Here is a 21,700-nt window from a genome sequence, read left to right on the forward strand (position 1 = left end):
GATGGAAATGTCAGCAGGGAGATAGAAACTGTAAAAAAAAATCTACCTGAAATGCCCAGTAACAAAGCATTATGTGAGAGGTGAACTTTTTCAGTTGGATGATTAGCAGACTGGACACAGTTAAGACAAAAAATTTTCTGTTAAAGATAGGTTAATTGAAATAATTTACATGGAAATACAATTGAAATTTTTTTAAAAAGAGAGAAGGTGGGAGAGAAGCAGAGCAGAGTCTCTGGTGGACACAGAGAAACCCCTTGTGTGTGCTCGGAGTTCCAAAGGAAAAGAAGAGAGACACTGGAGCAGAAGAAGTGTCTGAAGTGAAAACGGCCAAAAAAAGTTTTGCATAATTGAAGCACAACAAAAAACCTCGTGTTCAAGAATCTCACAGCAGACACTCGGCAGGGCAAACACAGGAGTACACCTGAATGGTCAGGCTGGTGCAACACACACAATCTTGAAAAATAAACTTCAACTGCTGAGGCAGTAGGGATGAGAGTTACAACAAATTCATCGTCAGAGACATACACATATCTCCTTCTCTCTGCAAATCTGCCTTTCCAATTAAAAATAGAAATGGACTGGGATGCCAAGAAGAAGCTCCGGCCCCTGCAGCTAGTGACTCTGATGCTGGCCCATGGCCTTGTGCATATGCTGATTCTGCTGCTACCGTCTGATGCCAGAGCAGCCTTGGCAGTTCTCTTACGTGCCTGGGCCCTGTGTTCCCTCAGAAAAAAGGGGGCCCAAACTTACAAAATGCCCTTGCATTCCAGCACCCTTGCTTTCCCCACGCCCTCCTCCCAGCTACTTGGCAGGTCAGAAGGCTGGAGTTACTAAACTAGTAAACATGACCTTCAACTGCTGGTCTCTCCTCTGCTCTTGGGGATTTCCACTAGCTTTTGTCAAAAGAAATATTGGTGAATTTTAAACAGCTGATAAGCCAGCTATAAATAATACTCATTTTACACTTTAGCAGTTATAACAGATGCTTTTTAAGCATTTGTTATTTTAGAGTAATTCATGCCTACAAGCCAGTTTTCATCCATCCCCTTTATACTGGCAGAGAGCTCCCTCATTGATAATTTAGCCAATAAACTCATTTACTGTTCCTGAACTGAGAAGCTGCATTCTAAGTAACCTGTCAGGAATGTGCAAAATGATGGTCTTTGTCTCAGAGTTCGTGGTCTATTTAGTATGCAAGTTTTTCTTAATGATGTGTTTGATCTGACTCGTCTTTCAAAAAGATCGTAACTGGGATTGCAGGCATATTTGAAGTTACACGATGGATAAATAGGAAGTTGTCTATAAATTCTATGTCTTTTCATGTTAAAAAGAATGAGTGTATTATAACTTTATGGTGAATGCAACCCACATGTACAATAAATCAGCCTGTTAAGAAGAATTTCTGCCTCTATCTATAGTTGCTGCTTTATTCTGAAACCAGAAATCGCCTTTGTGATTGATCAGATATCAAGTGATCGGTCCATATTTTTGTAATTAAAACTTTTCAAGTCAGTGATTTGAAATTCAAGTAGCCAGAAAAATAAGAACAAATTAAAGTTGAAGAGCAAGTTAAGAAGGAAAGAAATAATAGCCTGGAGATCAATGAAATACCAAACAGAGAAAATAGATGAAACCCAAAGCTAATTATTTGAAAAGATCAATAAAATCCACAGAGCTCTAAGGTGAGGAAACACACATGAAAGAAAGAACACAAATTACCAATATCCATAATTAAGAGGGAGTCACTACTATAGACCCATAGACACATAGAGGCTGTAAGAAAAAATTATGTGCCTGCAGAGGGAATAGATAACCTGAATATAAGTAACCTTATATCTACTCTTTAAATGAAATTTGTAGTGAAGCTGTCCTCAACCTCATAAAGAAAATTCTAGACCCAGCTGACTGCTTTGACAGATTCTGTACCATTACTTGACAAACTTCAAGAAATAAGAAGAAACACTTCCTAACTCATTTTACGAATCAGATGTAACTATTCCTAACAGAAGACCAGCAAACTGGATTCAGTGACATATACAGAAGGCCCTCAACCTACAGTGATTTGACTTAAAAATGTCTAACTACAAGGACGCATCAACCTGACAGTGTTCAGTACAGCCTGGTGATGCCGGGTGGCAGCAGTGAGCCACAGTGCTGAGGCAGCCAGGCAAAGGCCGGTGTCGGAGGCCCAGGATGTCAGAGGGAGGCTGCTCTAAGTCAGGCCTCTCACAGGCTAGGGGCATTGAATGCATCTCTTACCTACGATATTTGCATCTTACAGTGTTTTCCAGATGCCATGACTAAGCGAAAGTCCTTTCAGGAATGCAAAGTTAATCTTACATCTGTGAACCCAACAATGGGGCACAGCATGTGTTAGTATAATAAAGAACAAAAAATATATGATCACCTTACTCAGTAGAGAGGAAGAATTTCAAAACATCCAACACCCATTCCTGACTTTAAAATATACAGCAAGCTGGAAATAGAAGGGAACTGTAGCTTTTTTCAAGACAATTCAGGGGATCTGTGAAAAACCCACACCTAGCAACACACTTAATGGTGAAAGACCAAGTGCTTTCCTCCTGAAATTAGAAACAAACTAAGACTTTGTGCTCTTGCTGTTTCTTGGTATGGAATGCATAGAGTGCTAGGCCTTTTAACCAGCACAGAGAGGGAAGAAAAACAAAGAAAAGGCATGAAGATTGGAAAGGGAGAGAAAGGAAGCATACTCAAGATGGGGTTCTGTGCTTCTCCACACCAACACACTGTGGAAGAGGGGGGATGCCTGGACAGTGTAGGGGTGGAGGGAAGGAACCATGGGGTCCCACTACAATGTGGGGCTGTGGACTGAACACAGGGATGGCTCACCTGGGTCTTGTTTGTGCTGTGGCTTCTTTTTTTACTCTGAGAAGCTCACAGCTTAGAGGGCCAACAGTTCAGCCTCACCTCCTTGGGGGTATTTGGAGTTTGGCTAATTACCAGGTATTTTGTAGAATTGTTCACTTGCAGCAGATGTGGCCAACACACTTCCAGAGCACTTGGAGTGGTTTTAAAACAGGCCACAGCAAGTTCCTCTTTGACAAATGCTTTCTTTGACTTGTGAGTTTAAAGTGAATAGCAGGTGTGCGCTTGCCACCCACTGTCACCAACTCAACTGGCGGGACTTCTCCTGGGTCCTTGGCAGCGTTTCTTGCAGGGCTGAACATTTAAGCCTTTAAAGCTCTGGCATCTGTTGACAGGAGGGCAAGTTTGATAAGAGAGAGCTTAGCTGTCGTTCTTAGCTCTGCTGCTTAGTCTGCAGCCCTCAGCTTTATGGCTTGGGCCATTGGTCCCATCCAGTTAATCTCTGGGTGGGCGCTGGGGCCCTTTCAAAGCTCACTGAACCCATGGGGGGCTGGGCCAACCCCCTGGCACCTGACACCCACTTTTGCCCTTGACTGGGTCCTGTCTGGTCCTGGCACTCAGCAGAGCCTCTGTCTCTAACTCATCTCCTAATACCTCCCCTGTGTCTTCTGTCCCTGGGCTCCCAGTGACAGGAGGGTACATGTTCCCTTTGGTGGCCCAGCTGTGCCCTGCCCTGCAGACGTCACCCTGCTCTTGGGCCACCTTACTCCCTACCTGTGCACTGCACGGATGTGTGTGTGAGGAAGCCAGCTCTTCAAGCTGTGCACATAGACCTAGGGTTTGGAGGAAGTGGGCTCGAACGTGCATCTGATTAGTTTTCCCGTTTTCTCCCCTTCCAGGTAATACTTTCTAATATTCAGAACAGAAGCCCCAAGCCTGGCCCTGCTCCCCACGATCAAGAACTAGGGTTTTTCCTAGAGACAGGACTTCAGAGAGCCCATGTCCTCTATTTCAAAAATGGGTAAGCTGTCTTCATTTTTATTAACCACGCCCTGAAGGAGAATAGAAAGCCTTTTCATGCTGTCTGCAGGTTAGTTACGGTAGTAAAGCAACCTGAAATATGAACTGGAATTGGAACTCTATTAAAAAAATAGAGACAAAAAGAATGAACATTAGCTCTTTTTGTCTCTTGTGCCCCTGGTTGTCTTGCTTCCCCATGAGATTTAGAAGTGGGAGAAGGGAGGGAGGAGGGTACCCACCTGAGTGTGATTTGTAAGCAGTGTTTCGAGCATCCTAGCCTCAGAGCAAGTGAACAGCAGCCTCACTCTGCCTCTGTTTGCAAGATCTTCAAACTTTGGGGCATAGCTCATGCAAGTGGGATTTTATCTGCCTGCTGCTTGGAGCCACCTGCATCCATTTTTCCATTTCTTGAGAATAAATGCTCATTGCCCAAATTCTATCAAACTGTAGGAGGCCTGATTTGTTCCTTGGGCCTCTGATGAAGTTTGTGGAAGACCAGGTGAAACACCCCAAGGTTTGGAGCAGCTTGGTGGCTTTGGCACAAAGCTGTAGCTCACACTGGATCTTATTGCTGTTGACTGTGATGTTCTGAGCCATAGTGCATGTCCCCTGCACTGACGCCCCCCGCCCCACCCACCGCCCTTGCTGCTGAAAGTAGAGGGAGAGACTCAGAGTAGCTCTCTAGAGACTGCTTATTCCCTGCTTTTGCCTTAAATGTGGTCAGCAGGCCCACCCCTTCCTTGCTTACCCCCTGAGCTACCCACGTGTGTGTCCAGAGGTAGCAGTTCATTCTCCTGGGGCACCAAACAAGAGCATCCCTTGAAAACGCTTTCTGTGGGATGGGCAGGGGTGGGGAGCTGGAGAACTTGATTTTATCTGTGAAATTTGTTACTCCTCATAGAGAAGAAAGTGGAACTCCTGGGCTCTGATGTCAACTTGAGAAGCCTTGGCTGGGATTCAACAAATAAATAACAAGGAGTGACTTGCACTAGATGATGGATGGGCCATGTGCAGTGGGCTTCCTTCTGTCTCATTCCTCTTCTGAGCATTCCCCTGCCCCAGGTCCAGGACAATGAGCGAGGATGTTGCTGTCGGGACTGCCCAACTTGGCAGCCTTCTCGCTCCTCTTGTCCTCCCTGGGTGAGCTCTGAAGACCAGTGATTGATCAGCCAGGTTCTCTCAAAGATGCAAGGTCCTCAAGGCTGAGACTGGGCCAAGACATTACTGATAGGCAGGTGGAGGTGAGGGCCAGGAGGGCCCAAAGCGTGGACTGAAGGAGATAAAGCAGAGGGAGGTTTGAGGCCTGCCACGTACCTCAGGCTGCCTGATGTACACTGGGAGAGCCACTCGGGGCCTGAGCAGCGCACAGGGGAGGGGCAGGTCATTTTTCAGTGGACCCCTGTGTCCAAGCTGGCCAAAGGGGGCAGAACAGAGGTAGCCGCTGTCCCTGAGCCCCAGTGGCTTCCTGCTTTCCGTCTTTTGATGTATTTGCACCTGTTGTCTCCCTGTTTTGCTTTCCTTCATTTTTCTTGTGTGCATGTGAAAGGATACAATGGACAGGATGGACTGAGTTTTAGTGGTTGGAAAATGCAGTGTGGAAGAGCTCAGCAATGCAAGAGCCAGAAATGATAAAACACATCCTTCTTCTATAGGAAAGGACTTACATACGTACTGTTGTTGCATCTCCCTCTGTGACAGCCCTCCCGTCCTTTCCTGCCAGAGTGGCTGCCAAACTGGTGAACTTGAGCATCGCTGTCAGAAAACCTGATACCAGGACCAGTTCCAGGTTCTTGTAATGCCTCACATCGGATCCCAGCAGGACAGTTGTTTATCAGGTGTTTTGACATTTTCATTGGTCCTCACAATATCCTCTCCATCCTCTCCCCACAGCCAGCCTGGGAAGTAGGCAGCACCAGACAAGTTGCCTCTGTGTGAGGAGTCTCAGAGTGGCTGTGTCTTGCTGCAGGTCACATAGCAAGTCTCACCTGAGCCCCAGGTGCTTGGCTTTGTGGTACCTCTGTGCCACTGCCAAGGAAGTGCTGTCCGTGACTGCGTGGAAGGGCTCAGTTAGCCCTTGTCTATCACCCTGACTCTGGGAGGAAATGCTTAAAAAAAAAAAAAGATTTTATTTATTTGAAAGTCAGAGTTACATATATAGAGACAGAGACAGATCCCCCTGTCTCCCAGACCTGAGCTGGGCTAGGACTGTGGTTGTCGGGGCTGAAGCTTGGTGGGGATACAGGGGCTGCTTGGAGAGCATGGTCTCTGCAGGCAGCCCCTGGGGCCCAGACCTGTGAAATGACACATGTGCATAGAAAAAGGAGAAGTCCCATCCTATCTGATCTGCAAGCAGGCCAAGTGTCCCCTCCCCAAGCCCGTCAGACTGTGGGGAGCTGTCTTGAAACATTAGTAATGTCTGCATGCAGCTGTATGCACATGGGAGCGGGGTCCACTGGAGCTGCAGCGCCCCTGCTTCTGGCTCACACTCAGCCCAGCCCTTGCCTGCTCACCTCTTCCCTCTCCTGGTCCCCTGGCAGCTGCGCTCCGAATGTATGAGGGGCAGCTGGTGGTGGAGACCCCCGGTTCTCCTTCAGTGGCATGGCCTGTCTGCCCTTAGAAACCATCCCTGTCTGTCTCTCCACTCGTCTTTGCAGTTATTTTTCATTAGCTCTTAGAGGCAGTTGCAGAGAGAGCACGCATGAAAGTCTGCAAGATGACAGAGATGCCCTGGGAAAGGGCATGCCTTGGGCATGACTGGAGCCTTCCCCATGGGCAAAAGGGGCTGGGCTTGTCCCTCAGTGCCCCCTTGCTGTTTGTAGGGTACAGTCTGCCCAGCAAAGTCCTACCCATCCTGTAAGGCAATCTGGAATCTGACAGGGCGAGCTCTTGACCAATCCCTGCATTCAGTGACAGGGTTTTAAAAAAATAATTCTTGTTCTTAATTGACATTTGGCCTTCCCACCTTCCCCTCCATTTTAGGCTTACATTTTAACTTTCTTTTCTCAAGTGTCTTTGCTGGTGGTGGTTTCGGTTTGGCATGAACATTCTGTACCTTCTGTCTGCCAGCTCCTCTTCCTTCTGCCTGCCCTTGGCATCATTTGCATGCTCTCTGCCTCTGTGCGGCTGACTGACAGAGGAGGTGGCTGCTTCTCCCTTGAAACTCCCTGACAAATTAGCATCTGACACAGTCCCCCACCCCCCATGTGCTGGAATCAAATACCAGGAAGAACCCGAAGCCATGTTTCTTCTGAAAAATAACCAGGAAAATTCATTAGCCAGAGTGAGGGAAGTCTGACTTTCAGATTTTTTAAAAAAGCAGGATGCAATTATATTGCTTTCAAGTACATTTTGAACTAGTAGATTTAAAAAAGAAAAATAACCCCAACTATTGCCTACTCAGTTGCATGAATGTTTATTGCAAGCCTGCTGGGTTAGTTCTGGAGATATAACATAAATAAAAAAAAAGTTCTCTGAGTTTATGAGGAAGATGAACATTATCAGCAGGAAATTGTAATACTTCTTGGAAAGTATGCTAACGGGGCCCGGCGCGGTGGCGCAAGTGGTTAAGGTCCTCGCCTTGCACGCCCGGGATCCCATATGGGCGCCGGTTCTAATCCCGGCAGCCCCGCTTCCTTTCCAGCTCCCTGCTTGTGGCCCGGGAAAGCAGTCAGTCGAGGACGGCCCAAAGCTTTGGGACCCTGCACCCGGGTGGGAGACCCGGAAGAGGCTCCTGGCTTCGGATCAGCATAGTATCAGCCCGTTGCGCTCACTTGGGGAGTGAATCATCGGACGGAAGATCTTCCTCTCTGTCTCTCCTCTCTGTATATCTGCCTTTCCAATAAAAAAAAATAATAAAAAATAAATCTTTAAAAAAAAAAAAAAAGAAAGTATGCTAACGAAGGATTGTGCTAGCCGAAGAGGATAGTTTGGATGAGTTCATCAGTTGGAGTCCATCAGAATGGAACTTGAAGTTGGTCTTGGAAAGGAAGTTAAAGAAAGGGGGAGGAGGACTGCGGTTGTGGTTGAATGCTGAGTCGACCAGGCAGGTGCATTTTGGGAGCCTGTGAGGGGCACTTTGTAACAATATGATTAGTTTTGTTACTCAGAAACTTAAAATATTTGAAAAGCAGAATTACTGAAAGAGGGAGAGACAGAGAACTCTTCTATCTTTTGAGTCGCTCTCTAATTGGCCACAGTCACTGGGCCTGGGCCAGGCCGAAGCTAGAACCCCATCTTTGACATGGGCACTGGGGCCCAAGTACTTGGGCCATCCTCCACCGTCTTCCCAGGTACAATAGTAGGGAGCTGGATTGAAAGTAAAGTGGCTGGAACATGCACTAGCACCCGTATGGATTGCTGGTATTCAAGACAGTGGGCTTAACCTGCTTCTTTTCTGCTTAACATGGGCTAAAGCATTTGAATGACCATGGAATGTTTTGTTGTCTTCTGTGTCCTTGAGAGCTAGGATTCTTGGTATGGGAGAAAGGCAAGAAGGACTTGAGGCTAAAGAAGCCAAGGAAAAGGCATAGTCTTGAATTTGACAATGGGATGGGTGACATCAGTATGAAGTCACAAGGTGATTGTGTGTAGGCATGCATGCATGTATTCACATGCACATGTGGTCGGGGGCGGGTCCCCCTGGGGGAGAGAGAGGAGTCCGGCTACAGTGACTCATTAGCCCTGAACATCCTGAGCTTCTAGACTGAGATTTGGAAATGTCATTTTCCAATAAAAGAAGCCTCACTCCAGTTCTGGGACAGGAAGTATGTAAGATGAGCCGGGAGCATCTTTGCATCCAGGAGACTATCAGAGATTTCTGTGTCATGTTAGAAAGGACTCAGGCCAATTATGGGCAATTTGAATTTCAAGAAGTATAAAAATTGCACTAGAGTCATCAAATATATTTAAATTTATGAGTTCTAATTCAGGATCTTGAAAACCAAGTACTTGGAAAAACTGGACCCCTTCCTGCATGCAAAACCAAATGGCAAGCAAAAGGGAACTCCTTATGAGGTTATTATAGCTGATGAAGAAATATTCAAGACTGCCAACCTCAGAACCAGTGTATGCTGTTGCCCAATGTCTGGCCGGAGTGTTTGGGTCCAAATCAAGTGGTCCTTGGGATCCAGCCACCACATAGTGGGCACCACAAAGAACACAGAAATGCATCACACTGGGCTAGGAGTGGGCAGGCCTCTCGCCTTTGGAAACTCTGGGTGCTTTAGTGGAGAACTTGGAAGGACAAGACAGAGGCAAAGGGGAGAGAATTGTACAATCAGGTAGTTTAAAAAGTGAGCCAGACTAAGCCGGAGCTCTGGGGCCAGATGCATGAGTGATGAGCACAAGAAGCCGTGCCTGTCTAAGTCAGGACAGCCACCTCCGGGGCGCAGGGGGCTGCCACGGGCCTGGATGAGAGGCTGTGCCCCTGTCCTTTACTGGGATGGTGGTTCCAAGGGTGTTCACTTCACTTTACAATAATTCCCCAAATGATACCTTGGCGTTAAATAACATTCTATAACTATTTTTAAGCAATACAATGAAAAGGTTTAAGAAAGAAATGAGGGGCCCGGCAGCGTGGCCTAGCGGCTCAAGTCCTCGCCTTGACCGCGCCAGGATCCCATATGGGCGCCAGTTCTAATCCCGGCAGCTCCATTTCCCATCCAGCTCCCTGCTTGTGGCCTGGGAAAGCAGTCGAGGATGGCCCAAAGTCTGGGGACTCTGCACCCACATGGGAGACCCGGAAGAAGTTCCTTGATCCTGGCTTCGGATCGGCATAGCATCGGCCGTTGCACTCACTTGGGGAGTGAATCATCGTATGGAAGATCTTCCTCTCTGTCTCTCCTCCTCTCTGTATATCTGACTTTCCAATAAATAAATAAATCTTAAAAAAAAAAAAAAAAGAAAGAAAGAAATGAGAAGTCAGTAAAGGCAGGCTGGAGTAGTGTTGCGGGGGTAAGGACCCAGTGCTGGGACCACACAGGCCAGATCCACAGTCCCCCTCTGCTGCTGGGTGCCCCCCAACTTCTCTGCGGGACTCAGCTTCTTTCACTGTTGAGGATAACACAGTGCTGCCAGGTTGGTGGGGAGCCAAGTGCAGTCATGGATCGGGGGTGGCCTCTCAGAGGAGGAGGACGAGCCAGGTGCTGGCAGCGATTGCTGAGCAGTGGCTGCTGTCTGCTGCCATCTCCCCATGGCCTCATCGGGAGGCTCACACGAGGGTCTCACTCTGCCCAGTGTGTGGGCACCCAGTTTGGATACTGAAGGAATACAGTCCTTCTGGAGACGGGGATTTGTGGAAGAGAGAATGGAGTAAACGGTAGCCCTTCTGAACATTTAGAGGAGCTTAGAAATCATTTATTCCTCTAAGCAAATAAAATATTCTCCTCACTGAGCATACAGGCCCTGTTTATGTGCTTAGAGAGACTTTGGGATGGAACAGCATTATGGCATAGTAGGTTTCCACCTGAGATGCTGGCATCCAATATGGGCATTGGATCATGTTGTGGATGCTGCACTTCTGTCCAACTCCCAGATAATACATCTGTGAAAGCAGCAGCAGATGGCTCAAGTGCTTAGGCCCCTACCGTCCCAAGGAGAGGCCTGGATTTCAGCTCTGATTTTAGCCTGGCCCAGCTCTAGTTATTATAGCCGTTTGGAGATGAAGGTCTGGGTGTGTATGTCTCCTCTCTCTAACTCTGCCTTTTGAGAGTAAATACATGATTTTTTTTTTTTTTTAAGAAGAAAAGGCGGGGAGCTTTTTTAAGCTAGATACTGCTCAGGTGAACTTGAGCTTGCCACCTGGGTTAGTGAGTTTACTTTCCAACTGAGAAGAGCCGAGTCTGCTTGGTGCTTGCCTGGCTCCGGAGCTGGGCCTGCTGACTGTGGGCAGACACCCCTCCGTGCTGTCATAGTCCTGTCAGCTGCAGCCCTGCCAGCTGTCACCCTCTTCCTTTCTAGTTCCGTTTTTGGCCTGGAGGTCACACCCCACTACCCCCCAGATAGGGGTCCAGGAATCCCCTCCGTGCCTTTATCTTCGTGTGTCCCAGGCACAGAGCTGTCCCTGGCTGCCCTCCTGCTGCTGCAGTGTTTGTTTCTGAGTTAAGGGGGTGGTCCCACCAGCCAGCTTCTAGGGTCACCTCAGCCTTTGTTGGGCCCCAACCCGAGATGATGCTGGGGTTCAGCCTGCAGCTCTTCTGTCCATGGACCACACACTCCTGGGAATACCATCTCGCCTCCCTGAGCCGCTGATCCCTCAGGTACAAAACCATGGCTGGGGAGGAAGCCATGGGAAGATAGTTCCTGGAGTTTGGTGCTGGCGTCTTGCTGTCCAGTGTCAAACCAAGGGATGGCACTCACTCCCACCAGTGGCTGCTGTTGGCTTTCCTCCCACAGGTGGTAGGGCTGGGCATACGGTTGGGAATGGTCCAGTTGGCTTTCCGATTGCTAACATAGTCAGGTGTACGAGATAGGCATTCGTGCCATCTCATGGATGGTGCCAAGGCAGGATGGAGCCCATGGCCTTGCCGGGTATGCGCCCTACCTCTGAGAGCCGCTTCCCTTGCCCCATTCCAGAGGCCTCGTGTCCCACTCTCCCTCCCTGCCCTTCCTCCTCTACCTCCACCCCTTTCTTCTCCATTGCTAGAGCCTTTCCCAGGCCCAGGTCAGGAGTGTGGCGTGACTCACAGGCTGAGCGAGGATCCCATCAGGCACTGCGCCGCCTCTGTCTGAGCCAGGCTGCTTTTGTTTGTTCCTGGAGCAGTGTATCAGAAGCTTCCATCTACCAGTTTAATGGCAAAGGTCCCCCTTGGCCTTCTGCATAGACCTTGGTGACTCTGAACTGGATACCTATAGGCTGGGCCAGGCACCGTGTGCCTCTCCCCGGGGTCCCACAGTCCCCCCATCCCCCATGCCACCCATTCAGCTCCTTGAGCCATTTGGACCACCAAACACAGATCTTTCTTTCAAGTAATTTCCTCATAGCTTTGAAATAGTGTCCCCAGAGTTGTTTTGGAAATGTCTTCCTGTTTCCTGCTTGCTGAGATGGAAGTGAACTCTTACCAGACACATGGAGTTTTCAGCTTGGGTGTCCACGGGATATTGGCAAGGACCCTTGCCTGAGGTCCCCACTGCCTTTCTCCCTCTCCATAACCCCACAGACTGGATGTCCAGGGTGACTGGAAGACCTTTTCCTGTGGAATTCTTTTGTCTACAATGAGTTGATGTTTGAAGTCGTGTCATTAGCAGAAGAGTTATCTGTTCTAGATTTTTCTTGCATACCACTTGACGTGTGAAGATGAGTCGTGAGTCTGCCTGGTGCTCTTCAGCGTTCTCAGTGATTGGTTGGCCCTCATGTGATGAGCGTGGCTGCTGTGGTGGAGACTGGCTTTGCTTGAGCGGTGCTGCTTCACTTCAGCCTTGTATTTCAGGTTCATGGAGTCTTGGCGGTGTATAGTTCATACTCAAGTTCACGTGTCTGAGTCTGCTTTAGCCCCTCTTGGTTGCTCAGGACCATCTCCACGGCTTCCCTAGCTAGCCGAAATGGCACAGTGAGGACTCACGTGTCCCTGGCCTCCTGTGCCTGTCCTGGTCAGTGTTGCATGATCCCCGCCCTGCTGCCTGGCTCGCTGCGGCTCCCTGTGGCTCCCTGTGCCTAACTCCTGTTCTGTACATCCTAGGCACCCGGTTCATGCATTCTGGGAGAACGATGATCATTATCCTTTGAGTTCCAAAGGATAAAAGCAAACAGGACGTGGGATAGGATTAAACTTTGTGTGTGCCCTATTTCCTCGGAAACTTGGGCTCAGGGCATGGAGAGGAGCTGGTAGAATGATGGCTTACCCCCTCAGCTCTGTCCGGGCTCCTGGGACAGCTGCCTGCCTCTAGTTTTGTGTGCGTTGTTGATGTGCTGCTAACTGTGAACTCCCAGAAGCTGTTGTCTGTGCTTGAGATGCTGGCCGGAATGTCGCCACCTACTCAGCCACCTGACCTTGTGGATAATTTATTCCCTTTTGTCACAGGATGCCTTCATTGCTGAAGCAGTCCAAGAAGTGCTGCTAAGCCTTGTGCACGTCTCATTAGGTTTGGAAAGAGAATGCCGGAAGCTCTACCCACTTGTTCGTATCCCGGCCTGGATGGCTATCGCACCCTTTGCCACTATGGCTAGATGGCAGCTGGCTTGCTGTATGGATCAGAGTCCTTGGCCAATAAGGCCAAGGTTGTGGGTTTGATCCCTGGCCCCTGACAGCAGCAGCCGTCTGTCTTCACAAGTGCATGTTACTGCATCTGAGGCAAAGTGTGTGCGCAGAGGGAGAAAACAGAAAACGCTCCAGGAAGAACGGTTCCCTGACAGCTGGTCAGAGTGCCTTTTGGACCAGGAAAGGGGTGTGTGTGTGTGTGTTTCCTCCCATTTCCAGATCTTGGTATCTGATTCTGATTTCAGTCTTTTTCAAAAGCGGTGATATTAAGGGTTACATAAATGGAGCAATTCTAAGCCAGTAACAGCCAATGGCCCTATAAGCCATTGGGGTGTTTCTCTTCTCCTGGTGTTGCGGGGAGAATGCCCTGAGTATAATGTGGTGTATCTTTTGACGGAAAAAATGTCTGCTTTGGTTGTCTTTTCTTACGATCAAGAACACTCCTGGAAGCAGGGATGGGAGAGGGATTTCGGAGTGCAGGTTTGCTTCCAGAGCTTCAGGGTGCTGGAGCGAGTAGAGAAGGCAGCTTTCCCACAAACTCCTTGACACTCTCTTGTGTAGGCTTGCATTCACTCGTGTTTCTTGGGGGGAGGGGTGTCTCTGAGGCAGCTGGAACCAGGGGAGGTCCACTGAGGATCTCTACCCTGAAGGTGATGTCGGCTCGGTTGGCACACAGACACGCAGGAGGGTCGTATGCCAGACTCAGAATAGGCACAGACTGGTAGGAGCACCCAGGAAGCAGTACGGACTCACCCTGGGGAGGCTGGGAAAGCTCCCTAACCATGTTCCTGTGCCTGGGCCTTGGAGGACGTGGAGGAGTTTCTGGGATCCTGCAGGCTGAGGGAGCAGCCAACGAAGAAGCCTGAGGGTGGTGGGGGCTTCTGTGCTTCCCGGAACCTCCAGGTCTTCCTTGCCCACGCAGCTCCCTGGAAGCTGCTGGGCTGGTCACAGCCAGTTCTGCCTGCCATGTAGTGCACAGGACCACTCCCTACGACCCCTGCTGCACCAGGACTCTGCTGAGGGGGGGAGGGACAAGTCCCAGCCGGGTGTGTGTGTGTGGTACTTTGCTGCCTGCCACCCTATGCTTGGTGAGAAAGAAGGGACAGAGAATAGGTGGAAAAATGCATCCCCTTGTCATCTTGGTTGATTCCGCTCACGTCTGACTTTCATTCATTCAGCAAACCTCTGCAAGCTTCATGCTTGAAGGGCTCGGTTCAGGGTTCCCTCAGAGAAGCCCACCCAGCATTTGACCTGGAGGCATCTGTATTCCTGGGCAGCGGGGCAGAGGCCAGGCTGCCTGGGCTCCCAGAGGGCAGGCAGCTGGCCCTCATTGTGGGTTGGTCCTGTCTTAAGGGACCAGCCTGGCACCTGACTCTTAATGTGACTCCGTAGTTGTTGGAATAACCTACTGCCTGAAGAGTCCCAAAGTGCTGGCTGGTAAGAAGCAGGAAAGCCGAGCAGTTCCTCTGCTCCAAGAGATCAGTGGTGTTGACTTGACCCATGGTTTGCAGACACTGAGGGGAGAGACTGAATCACTGCAGTAGCAGGGCCCCTGGCTCTACCATCCAGCCCAGATGCCCACTGCCAGAAGAGCAGCCAGCATGCCACCGTCGTGAGCTCTGGCATCCCTGTGTTGTCCCAGGAGTGTTGAAGCCAACCCCGGACACCAGGCACCTCCCCACCTGCCTCTGGTGGGGATTAGGAGTCCAGGGAGCTCAACCTTTTAAGGATAAACTAATGTTTCAGAAACAGGAAGTCATCATGTGGGTTTTGTTTATCTCCCTTGAACTGGTTTATTTCATAGCCTTTAGAATGTGACTGTTGCAAATTAATCCCCCACCCCCTTTTGTGTTGATGTTCTTTTCCATCTGGCTGGGAGAAAAATGTTTCCTGCTCTGATGCTGACTGCGGGGGTGACTGACTGGTTGGCGTGATTAGAAATGCTTGAGTGGCCATGCCGTCCGCTGAGAAGGCAGGCGTGTGCCTTTTCTCTGAAAGATGTGCCTTCCCCCACCTCCTACCTACTGCCCCTTTGCTTGGGGCCCGACTGACCAGGGTCTTCCTTTCCCTGTTGCGGATTCCCCGTTGAGAAGTTAGGGTCTTCCTTGCATCCTAACTTCCTTCCAGCCATGAGTCTGAAACTCCTGGTGAAAGCTCATTTTTTTGCCTTCTGAGACTTCATTGGGGAGCCACACCCCCATAGCTGGCTTTGCCTCTGATGTCACGGGCAGCCGTGGACACTTCTTCCGTTCCTCCAGCAGAGGGCGTCGGTCCTGCATGGGAGACTCGGCCGCTGGCCCTGAGAGGAATTGAGTTTCTCGGTCCCTCAATCTCTCTGGCTCGCTCAGGCCTTTCCTTCAGGCACCGGATTTCTTCGCCTGGGTCATAGATTTGTTTCTGCAATTTTTTGAGCCAGAGCTTTGGAGAGTCTCAATTAGTTGTCACCATCACACACACGGAATGTATTTTAAATATATTCGTGGAAAATGAGATTAAATTTAAGATATTTGGGTACCAAAAAACTCAAAATCCATGCATATGAAATGCCTTCAAAAACTTAATGAAAATGTATCTTACAAAACAATTCCATAAATGATTATTTGCACCAAAATAATGTTATCTTTCAGACTCATTTTCCATGAGCTTTCTGAAGTGCCTGTACATACATAGTCATACACACACACGTTTAGTAACTTGAGTACTAGTGGTACAAAATACGTACCTGTGCCCTTGAGTTCATATTTTGTTCACCTGGAGTTACATTTCTATTCTGTAGCTTCTGTTTCTTATGCCCAGAAAGACAGTAGGAAATGAGAGGGAGCCCAAGCTCGCTCAGCATCGGGCTTGAGAGCCCGAACAAACCCCTTCACTCCACTGTCACCCAGAAAGTTCTGTGCTCCTGTAAGCATGTAAGCAGTGCATGTGCGGCAGGACCCAGGGACAGTCTAAACCACCAGTTCCTGTGGGAGGGGGTCTTCGCCGAGTTACCATATTTGGATCTGGCCCTGGTATGCAAGCAAGGTCTGCTTTCCACCATGGTCAAGTAGCCGCTCCTGCCATGCTCTCCAGGGCATGCTGCCTCCGTCACACCCTTTGCTCACACAGTCCCAAATGCCATTCTGTTTGCACATCAGAGGATCTTCATCCATGATCCCGGAGTAAAATTAGGCTGCCCTATCCATACCCATCATCCCTTTTTTAGCTGGAGCTGTTTGCCCTCCCTCCATGTTGCTTAAGAGAACTGAGCTTCCGTCCAAAGCAAATGTGCTTTGCGGCCTGTGAACACGGAGCTCATAAAACAAGTGAAGGAGAGCACAGAGTGCATTGCATGTCCCAGCTCTGTTCTCTAATTTATATTCGGTCTGTGTTAGATTTCCTTTAGTGCTGCTTGGCATCCTGAGCCCAAGCATCCCTTTTTATGCCACCATAAAGCTTCTGCTGCTCCGTGTGGGTGAGAGGAATGTGAGAGCGCTGATGTGCCAGTAAGCCGCTCCCCCACAGCGCCCAGGCCGCTCTTGCGGATGCAGGATGTCAGGCAGGTGTAAGACAGATTAACAGCCCTCACGAGTGCCTGTAACTTACAGAACCCACATTTTGATTTAATACATTTTTGTGATTGAAAATGTCATCCGAGAAGAGAGCTTAAGACCTGGAGCACTGGCCACAGCCTGCGGAGCCCAGCTGGCAGGCCTGCCCCGGCTCATCTGCTTCATGGCTTCTGGGAAGATGAGATGCATCCTAATGTGCGGGTTATAAATATCCCTGAGTTATGTCATAGGTGGCAGCCGCAAAGGGACCAACTGGGAGGGAGTTCCCAGCTGACCAGACCAGGCACCACTTTGAGAGAGGCCACTATGTGGGGTCTGGATTTATAATAATAATTATATATATATAATTTACATAGTATAAAATATTGCTTATTTATTTGAAAGAGAGATAGAACAAGGGAGACCAAGACAGAAAGAGACCTCGTCCTGCTGGTTCACTCCCCAGCTGTCTGCAGCAGCCAGGGAAGGACCAGACTGAAGTCGGGAGCTCCCATCACCTGCTGCCTCCCAGGACCTGCAGCAGCAGGAAGCTGGATCAGAAGCAGAGCCAGGACTTGAACTCAGGCACTCTGATACGGGAGGCAGGAATACCAAGTGACAAAGGCCTGTCCCAAGCCTGGAGATACTGAGCAAGATGCCATTAAAGAGCCGCTCATTGGCTCACATGAGATATGGTCATGCTGGGGAAGCCCTGGGTCCCAGGTGCCACACCTGTGCTCTCGGGGCCTTTGAGCCTTTGATTTTTTGTGTCAGTGCCTGGGAGGGAGCTGGCTTAGTGGGGCTTCTGACCAGTGACTCACATAGAAAAGATGCAGAATGGTTGCTTGGTGGAGCCCCCCCATTTTCCCCCAGCTAGTCTATGACCTATCCTAAAGATGGCAGCAAGGTACCTCTGTCTGCATGGCTGAGAGGGCCTGCACCCCTATTCCAGTGTCCCTGCTCCCCTTGGGGATGGAGGTACAGCTTGGCGGTGCCAAGCTGCAGCACCACTGGAGACTTGAAGACGCAGAGAGCACCTGTGTCCTGTCTCCTCCTGTCTGTTTCTTTTTGACCTCAGGACTGAATTTCAGACTTCCATGGGAAAATCCAATCGGGGATGAGGAGTCACCCAACCCCCACGGCTCTTAGCTTACAGTTTTGGGAGTTGACCAGACGGGTGGGCATGGGCAGAGCTGTGGTTTGCCGTATCCCTGGCCAACAGCTTTCCTGCAGACAAAAGGCACTGAAGCATGCCCCTAGAGGGTCTCATGTTCACGCCTGCACATGGAAACCCTATGAAATTCTGTGTGCTCACAGGAACTTGACAAGAGGAGTTGGGAGGTTCCGAGAGCTCCTCAGAGCGGTGGAAACGAGGACCACGCAGAACCTGCGCATGGTGAGTGTGACCCCTGACCCTGCTGGGGCCCGTAGCGCACCTGCCTCCTGTGCCTGCTTTCATATTTAATATAGATAAATAGATATCTGGCATATGCACAGAAAATTGTTCAGCTGTTGCTAATATTTAGCCTCAGAACTTTTTATAATCACCTGTTTTAAAACAATCTGCTCATCAATTAGCTTCCAAGCTTTCCTTTCCCCAGCCCTGGAAACCACTACATTTTCTGTCTTAATGGATTTGCCTGTTTTGAACATTTCATATAAATGGAATCATATGCTATGTGCTCTTTCATGACTAGCTTCCTTCACTTAATAAAACACTTTTCTCATGTTATGGCAATCAACTAGTATTTTTTCCTTTGTGTAAATATAGCACACTTATTTATGCTAATGAAACATTTGGGTTGTTTCCACTTGGTTGTTCTGAGTGTTAGGCTCTGAAACTTCATGTACAACTTTTTCCTTCAACATATGTGTCTTGTCTTCTTGGGTCTGTAGCTAGGTGGAATCCCTGGGTCTTGGGGTACCACTATAATTATCTTTCTGGGGAGCTTTCAGGCGGTTTCCCAAGGCCAGCAGGCACGCTGAGGGTTCCACTTTCTCAGCACCCCTCCCCAAAGCTAGTCATTGCCTCCTGAATTGCAGGCACCCGAGTGGGTGTGCAGTACCAGCTCCTTCACATTGCCCAGGGCCAGTAATGCAAGCATCTTGTTCTGTGCTTGTTGACAGTGTTCACGTGGAACACAAACCTGCATCCTGTAAGGCAGGTGCAGCAGACTCTCCTGATGCTGGGGTGGTGCTCTTGTCTCACATTCTAATTCTAGGAAAGCCTACAACTCAGCCATCTTAGCCATCTGGCCCCCCAAGTTGTACATGTACATGCTGAAACTTTGGAGACACCAACACAGAGCTATGGCTTCGTTGCTCGTGACAAGAATCTCTCCTCCTTGGCCAAGTGTTTTCCCACGCACTTACAGGATTCTGGCTAAAAGGAGGCAAGCGGCATGGAGGATAAGAGAGAGAAGTGATGGCCTTCTACGTGGGGTTTGCTACGTCAGTCATACCACGTGGCATCTCTGCAGCTGCTGGTAATAAATGTCCAACAGCCTTGGCTCTAAGTGGAAGCTGCAAAAGCACATATTATATAATAATATCATTTAAGCTTACCTTAAGAAGTTTAAGTAAAGCATTTGTATTTCAATTATTTATGTATGTAAGAATAAGAGAGAGAGAATTTCCGTCCACTGGTTTGTTCTTCAAATGCTTACCATGACCAGGGCAGGACCAGGGCTGAGGCTGGGAGCCAAAACAGCCCTGAACTCCCACATGATGGACAGAAACCCGAAGACCTGAGCCACACTCACTTCCTCCTCAGGTGTGCATTCGCAAGAAGCTGGACTCAGGAGCTGGAGCGAGGAATCAAACCCATGTGCCCTGGTGGCCGAAAGGCTGCTCCCTGAGGGTTCTTTGTGCAAGGCAAAAGAATGGGCAGCAGTGTGTTGCGTGTTGTTGCCAAGATCCTTGCTCTTACAATGACAACTTGTGTAACTGCATTACTGTGACACTCCAAGGTGGGGAGACCCACGGAGGCCGCAGTCTACAAGTTGTTCCCAGGGCCTAGGAGAAACAGGACTGGGGGATGAATGCTTAAAGGGTGTGGGGTCTTTTTGTGGTCATGCAAATGTTCTGGAACTATTTAGTGTCCATGGCTGCAGTAGCAGACTAAAGACTTGTGACCTTTAAAAGGGTTTTGGTGGTGAATTTTACCATAAGTTTTGTTTTTTTTTTAAGCATCACACACATATACATGCAAGTCCATTTGATGACAACTTTGTCCATAAACATCCAGGATTTACTCAAACCCACTTCCTTCCTTTCATTCTAGGCTTGATAGTTGCTAGCAATTTTTAAGCAATTAAACTACAAGCTAAACAGAGCTTGAGGACAGCAGTAAAGGCCACAGCTCCTGGGGAAGCTGGGGATCTCCTTGGTGGTTTTTGGCATTTGTCTGCTCTTCCGGGTCTCCTTTGATCGTGCAGCAGACACAGCCCTACATCCGTCCCACTTGGAAGTGTAGCCGTAAAGCTATGCCCTCTGTGCCACCACACCACATCAAAACCCCATCTCTCTGGAAAGCTAACACCCCCAAGCCACTTAGGAGCGGGCAAGCAAATAACAACAGCAAGTTTCTACAGATTCCTAATCCCTCCACACCAGATAGAGCCAGAAAATGAAGCTCCCTGCTCATAATTTTGTTTGCTTTTAAGATTGATTTCTCAGCCACAGTGAGTGGGAGTTATTTTTGCCAGTCGAAGTTTCCAGCAGAAGTCATTAGTGTCTATGACTGCCGTGAGATCAAAATGAAACCATAATGGAAGGTTTAAGGAAACAGCTCAGGAATTGTTTAGGTCTTGCTAACTGTGTTCTTAGGAGATCTTTATAGATGGCTCGGCTGGGGATGATCAGGGTGCCGTTAGAGACGCTGCAAGCCAGCGGATCTTGCCTGGGAATAATCAAGAAGATTTGCCTTTACCCAGTGCTTATCAGAAGCTACCAAGCTAGTGATTTGCTTGAAGTTAATTTTCCTTGTGGTGCCGTAAGAGATTTCATACGGAGGAGAGCCTAGCAATGTTCTCTTCTGGAACATATATTTATTAAAAAAAAAAAAAAAGCTTCATTCTCCAGGAAGATGAGCCTTCTTTGTCTACACATTCCAGAGCATGGGAAAGCCGAGTGGAAACTGCTGGTGGCAGTTTTGTTGCTGCCACCTCTGGCCTTTCGTGGGTGGCCTGGACTGCCCTGGGATGGGCTGGGGTGCTTCTGTGGCCAGAGTAACTTCTTACTCAAAGATCATGAGCTAAATGAGCTGATGTGAGAGCTGGTCCATGCAGTCTTTCTCAGCACGGGCCAGGTCTTGTCACCCTGTGCATCTTGCACGTGTTGCTGTGGGAAGGAGGGCAGCAGAGTCCTCGTGCAGGCCTGCCGGTGGGTGTGACCTTGGAGGAGAAGAGCCACAGACTCCCTGCAAGGAAGTGGGGTTCCAGCTCGGCAGTGAGGTCTCTCTCCGTTAGGAGCTATGGTTCCCACTCTCCCTTCTCTCTTGCACAAAGACGTGAAGCGGTCTGGCCCAGGCAAGGCACACTGAGAGCCGGACACGCGGGTGCTGAGTCCCCAGGTGGGGCTCGTTGAAGCTGACCCTTGAGGCTTCTGCGAAGGAAGACTGCAGAAACCCACAGTGGCTGCTGTATCTTCAGGGAGCAGACTGCTCAGGTGCAGCCCCAGCTGAGCTGAGTGCTGGCTTTTCGCTGGCATTGAGCTGCACGGGCATCAGCTGGGAGGTCATAAAAACATGCGCACTGCACCTGTTGTTTCCAGGAACTCTTGGAATGGTGTTTAGCCTGAAGTTGTTGTTTCATATGGGAAACATGTTCCAGGGTATGACAGAGACACAGTGGATTGGAAAGTGCCTGAACTTTTGTTTAAAATAAATAGATAAAAGTTCAGGTATCTTAATGCATCTTTTTTGTTGTTGTTGTTGTAAACTGGTATAATTGTCATCACAAAAGTAAACTTTTAGAGCTGGTGCTGTGATATAGCAGGTGACTTGCAGCACAGGCATCCCATGTGGGCACTTGTTTAATTCCTAGCTGCTCCACTGTCAATCCAGCTTCCTGCTAATGCTGCCGGGAAAGCAGTGCAAGATGGCCAAGTCCTTGG

The 21,700-nt window shown here is 49.1% G+C and overlaps 1 protein-coding gene across 2 annotated transcripts in view; it reads left to right on the forward strand.

Moving 5' to 3' along the window:
• TTC7B (tetratricopeptide repeat domain 7B) overlaps positions 1-21,700 on the forward strand; it is a 161,429-nt gene that overhangs the window by 36,139 nt on the left and 103,590 nt on the right. For both annotated transcript variants that reach the window (XM_040975164.1, XM_040975165.1), the window contains exons 5-6: positions 3,744-3,865; positions 17,903-17,981. In XM_040975164.1, coding sequence (XP_040831098.1) covers positions 3,744-3,865; positions 17,903-17,981 — 201 coding nt within the window. The remainder of the gene's footprint in view (positions 1-3,743; positions 3,866-17,902; positions 17,982-21,700) is intronic.

This window comes from Ochotona curzoniae, unplaced genomic scaffold (assembly GCF_017591425.1).
Source record: "Ochotona curzoniae isolate NIBS_2020 unplaced genomic scaffold, NIBS_Ocur_1.0 contig_2688, whole genome shotgun sequence".
In the NCBI taxonomy this organism is placed as follows: domain Eukaryota; kingdom Metazoa; phylum Chordata; class Mammalia; order Lagomorpha; family Ochotonidae; genus Ochotona; species Ochotona curzoniae.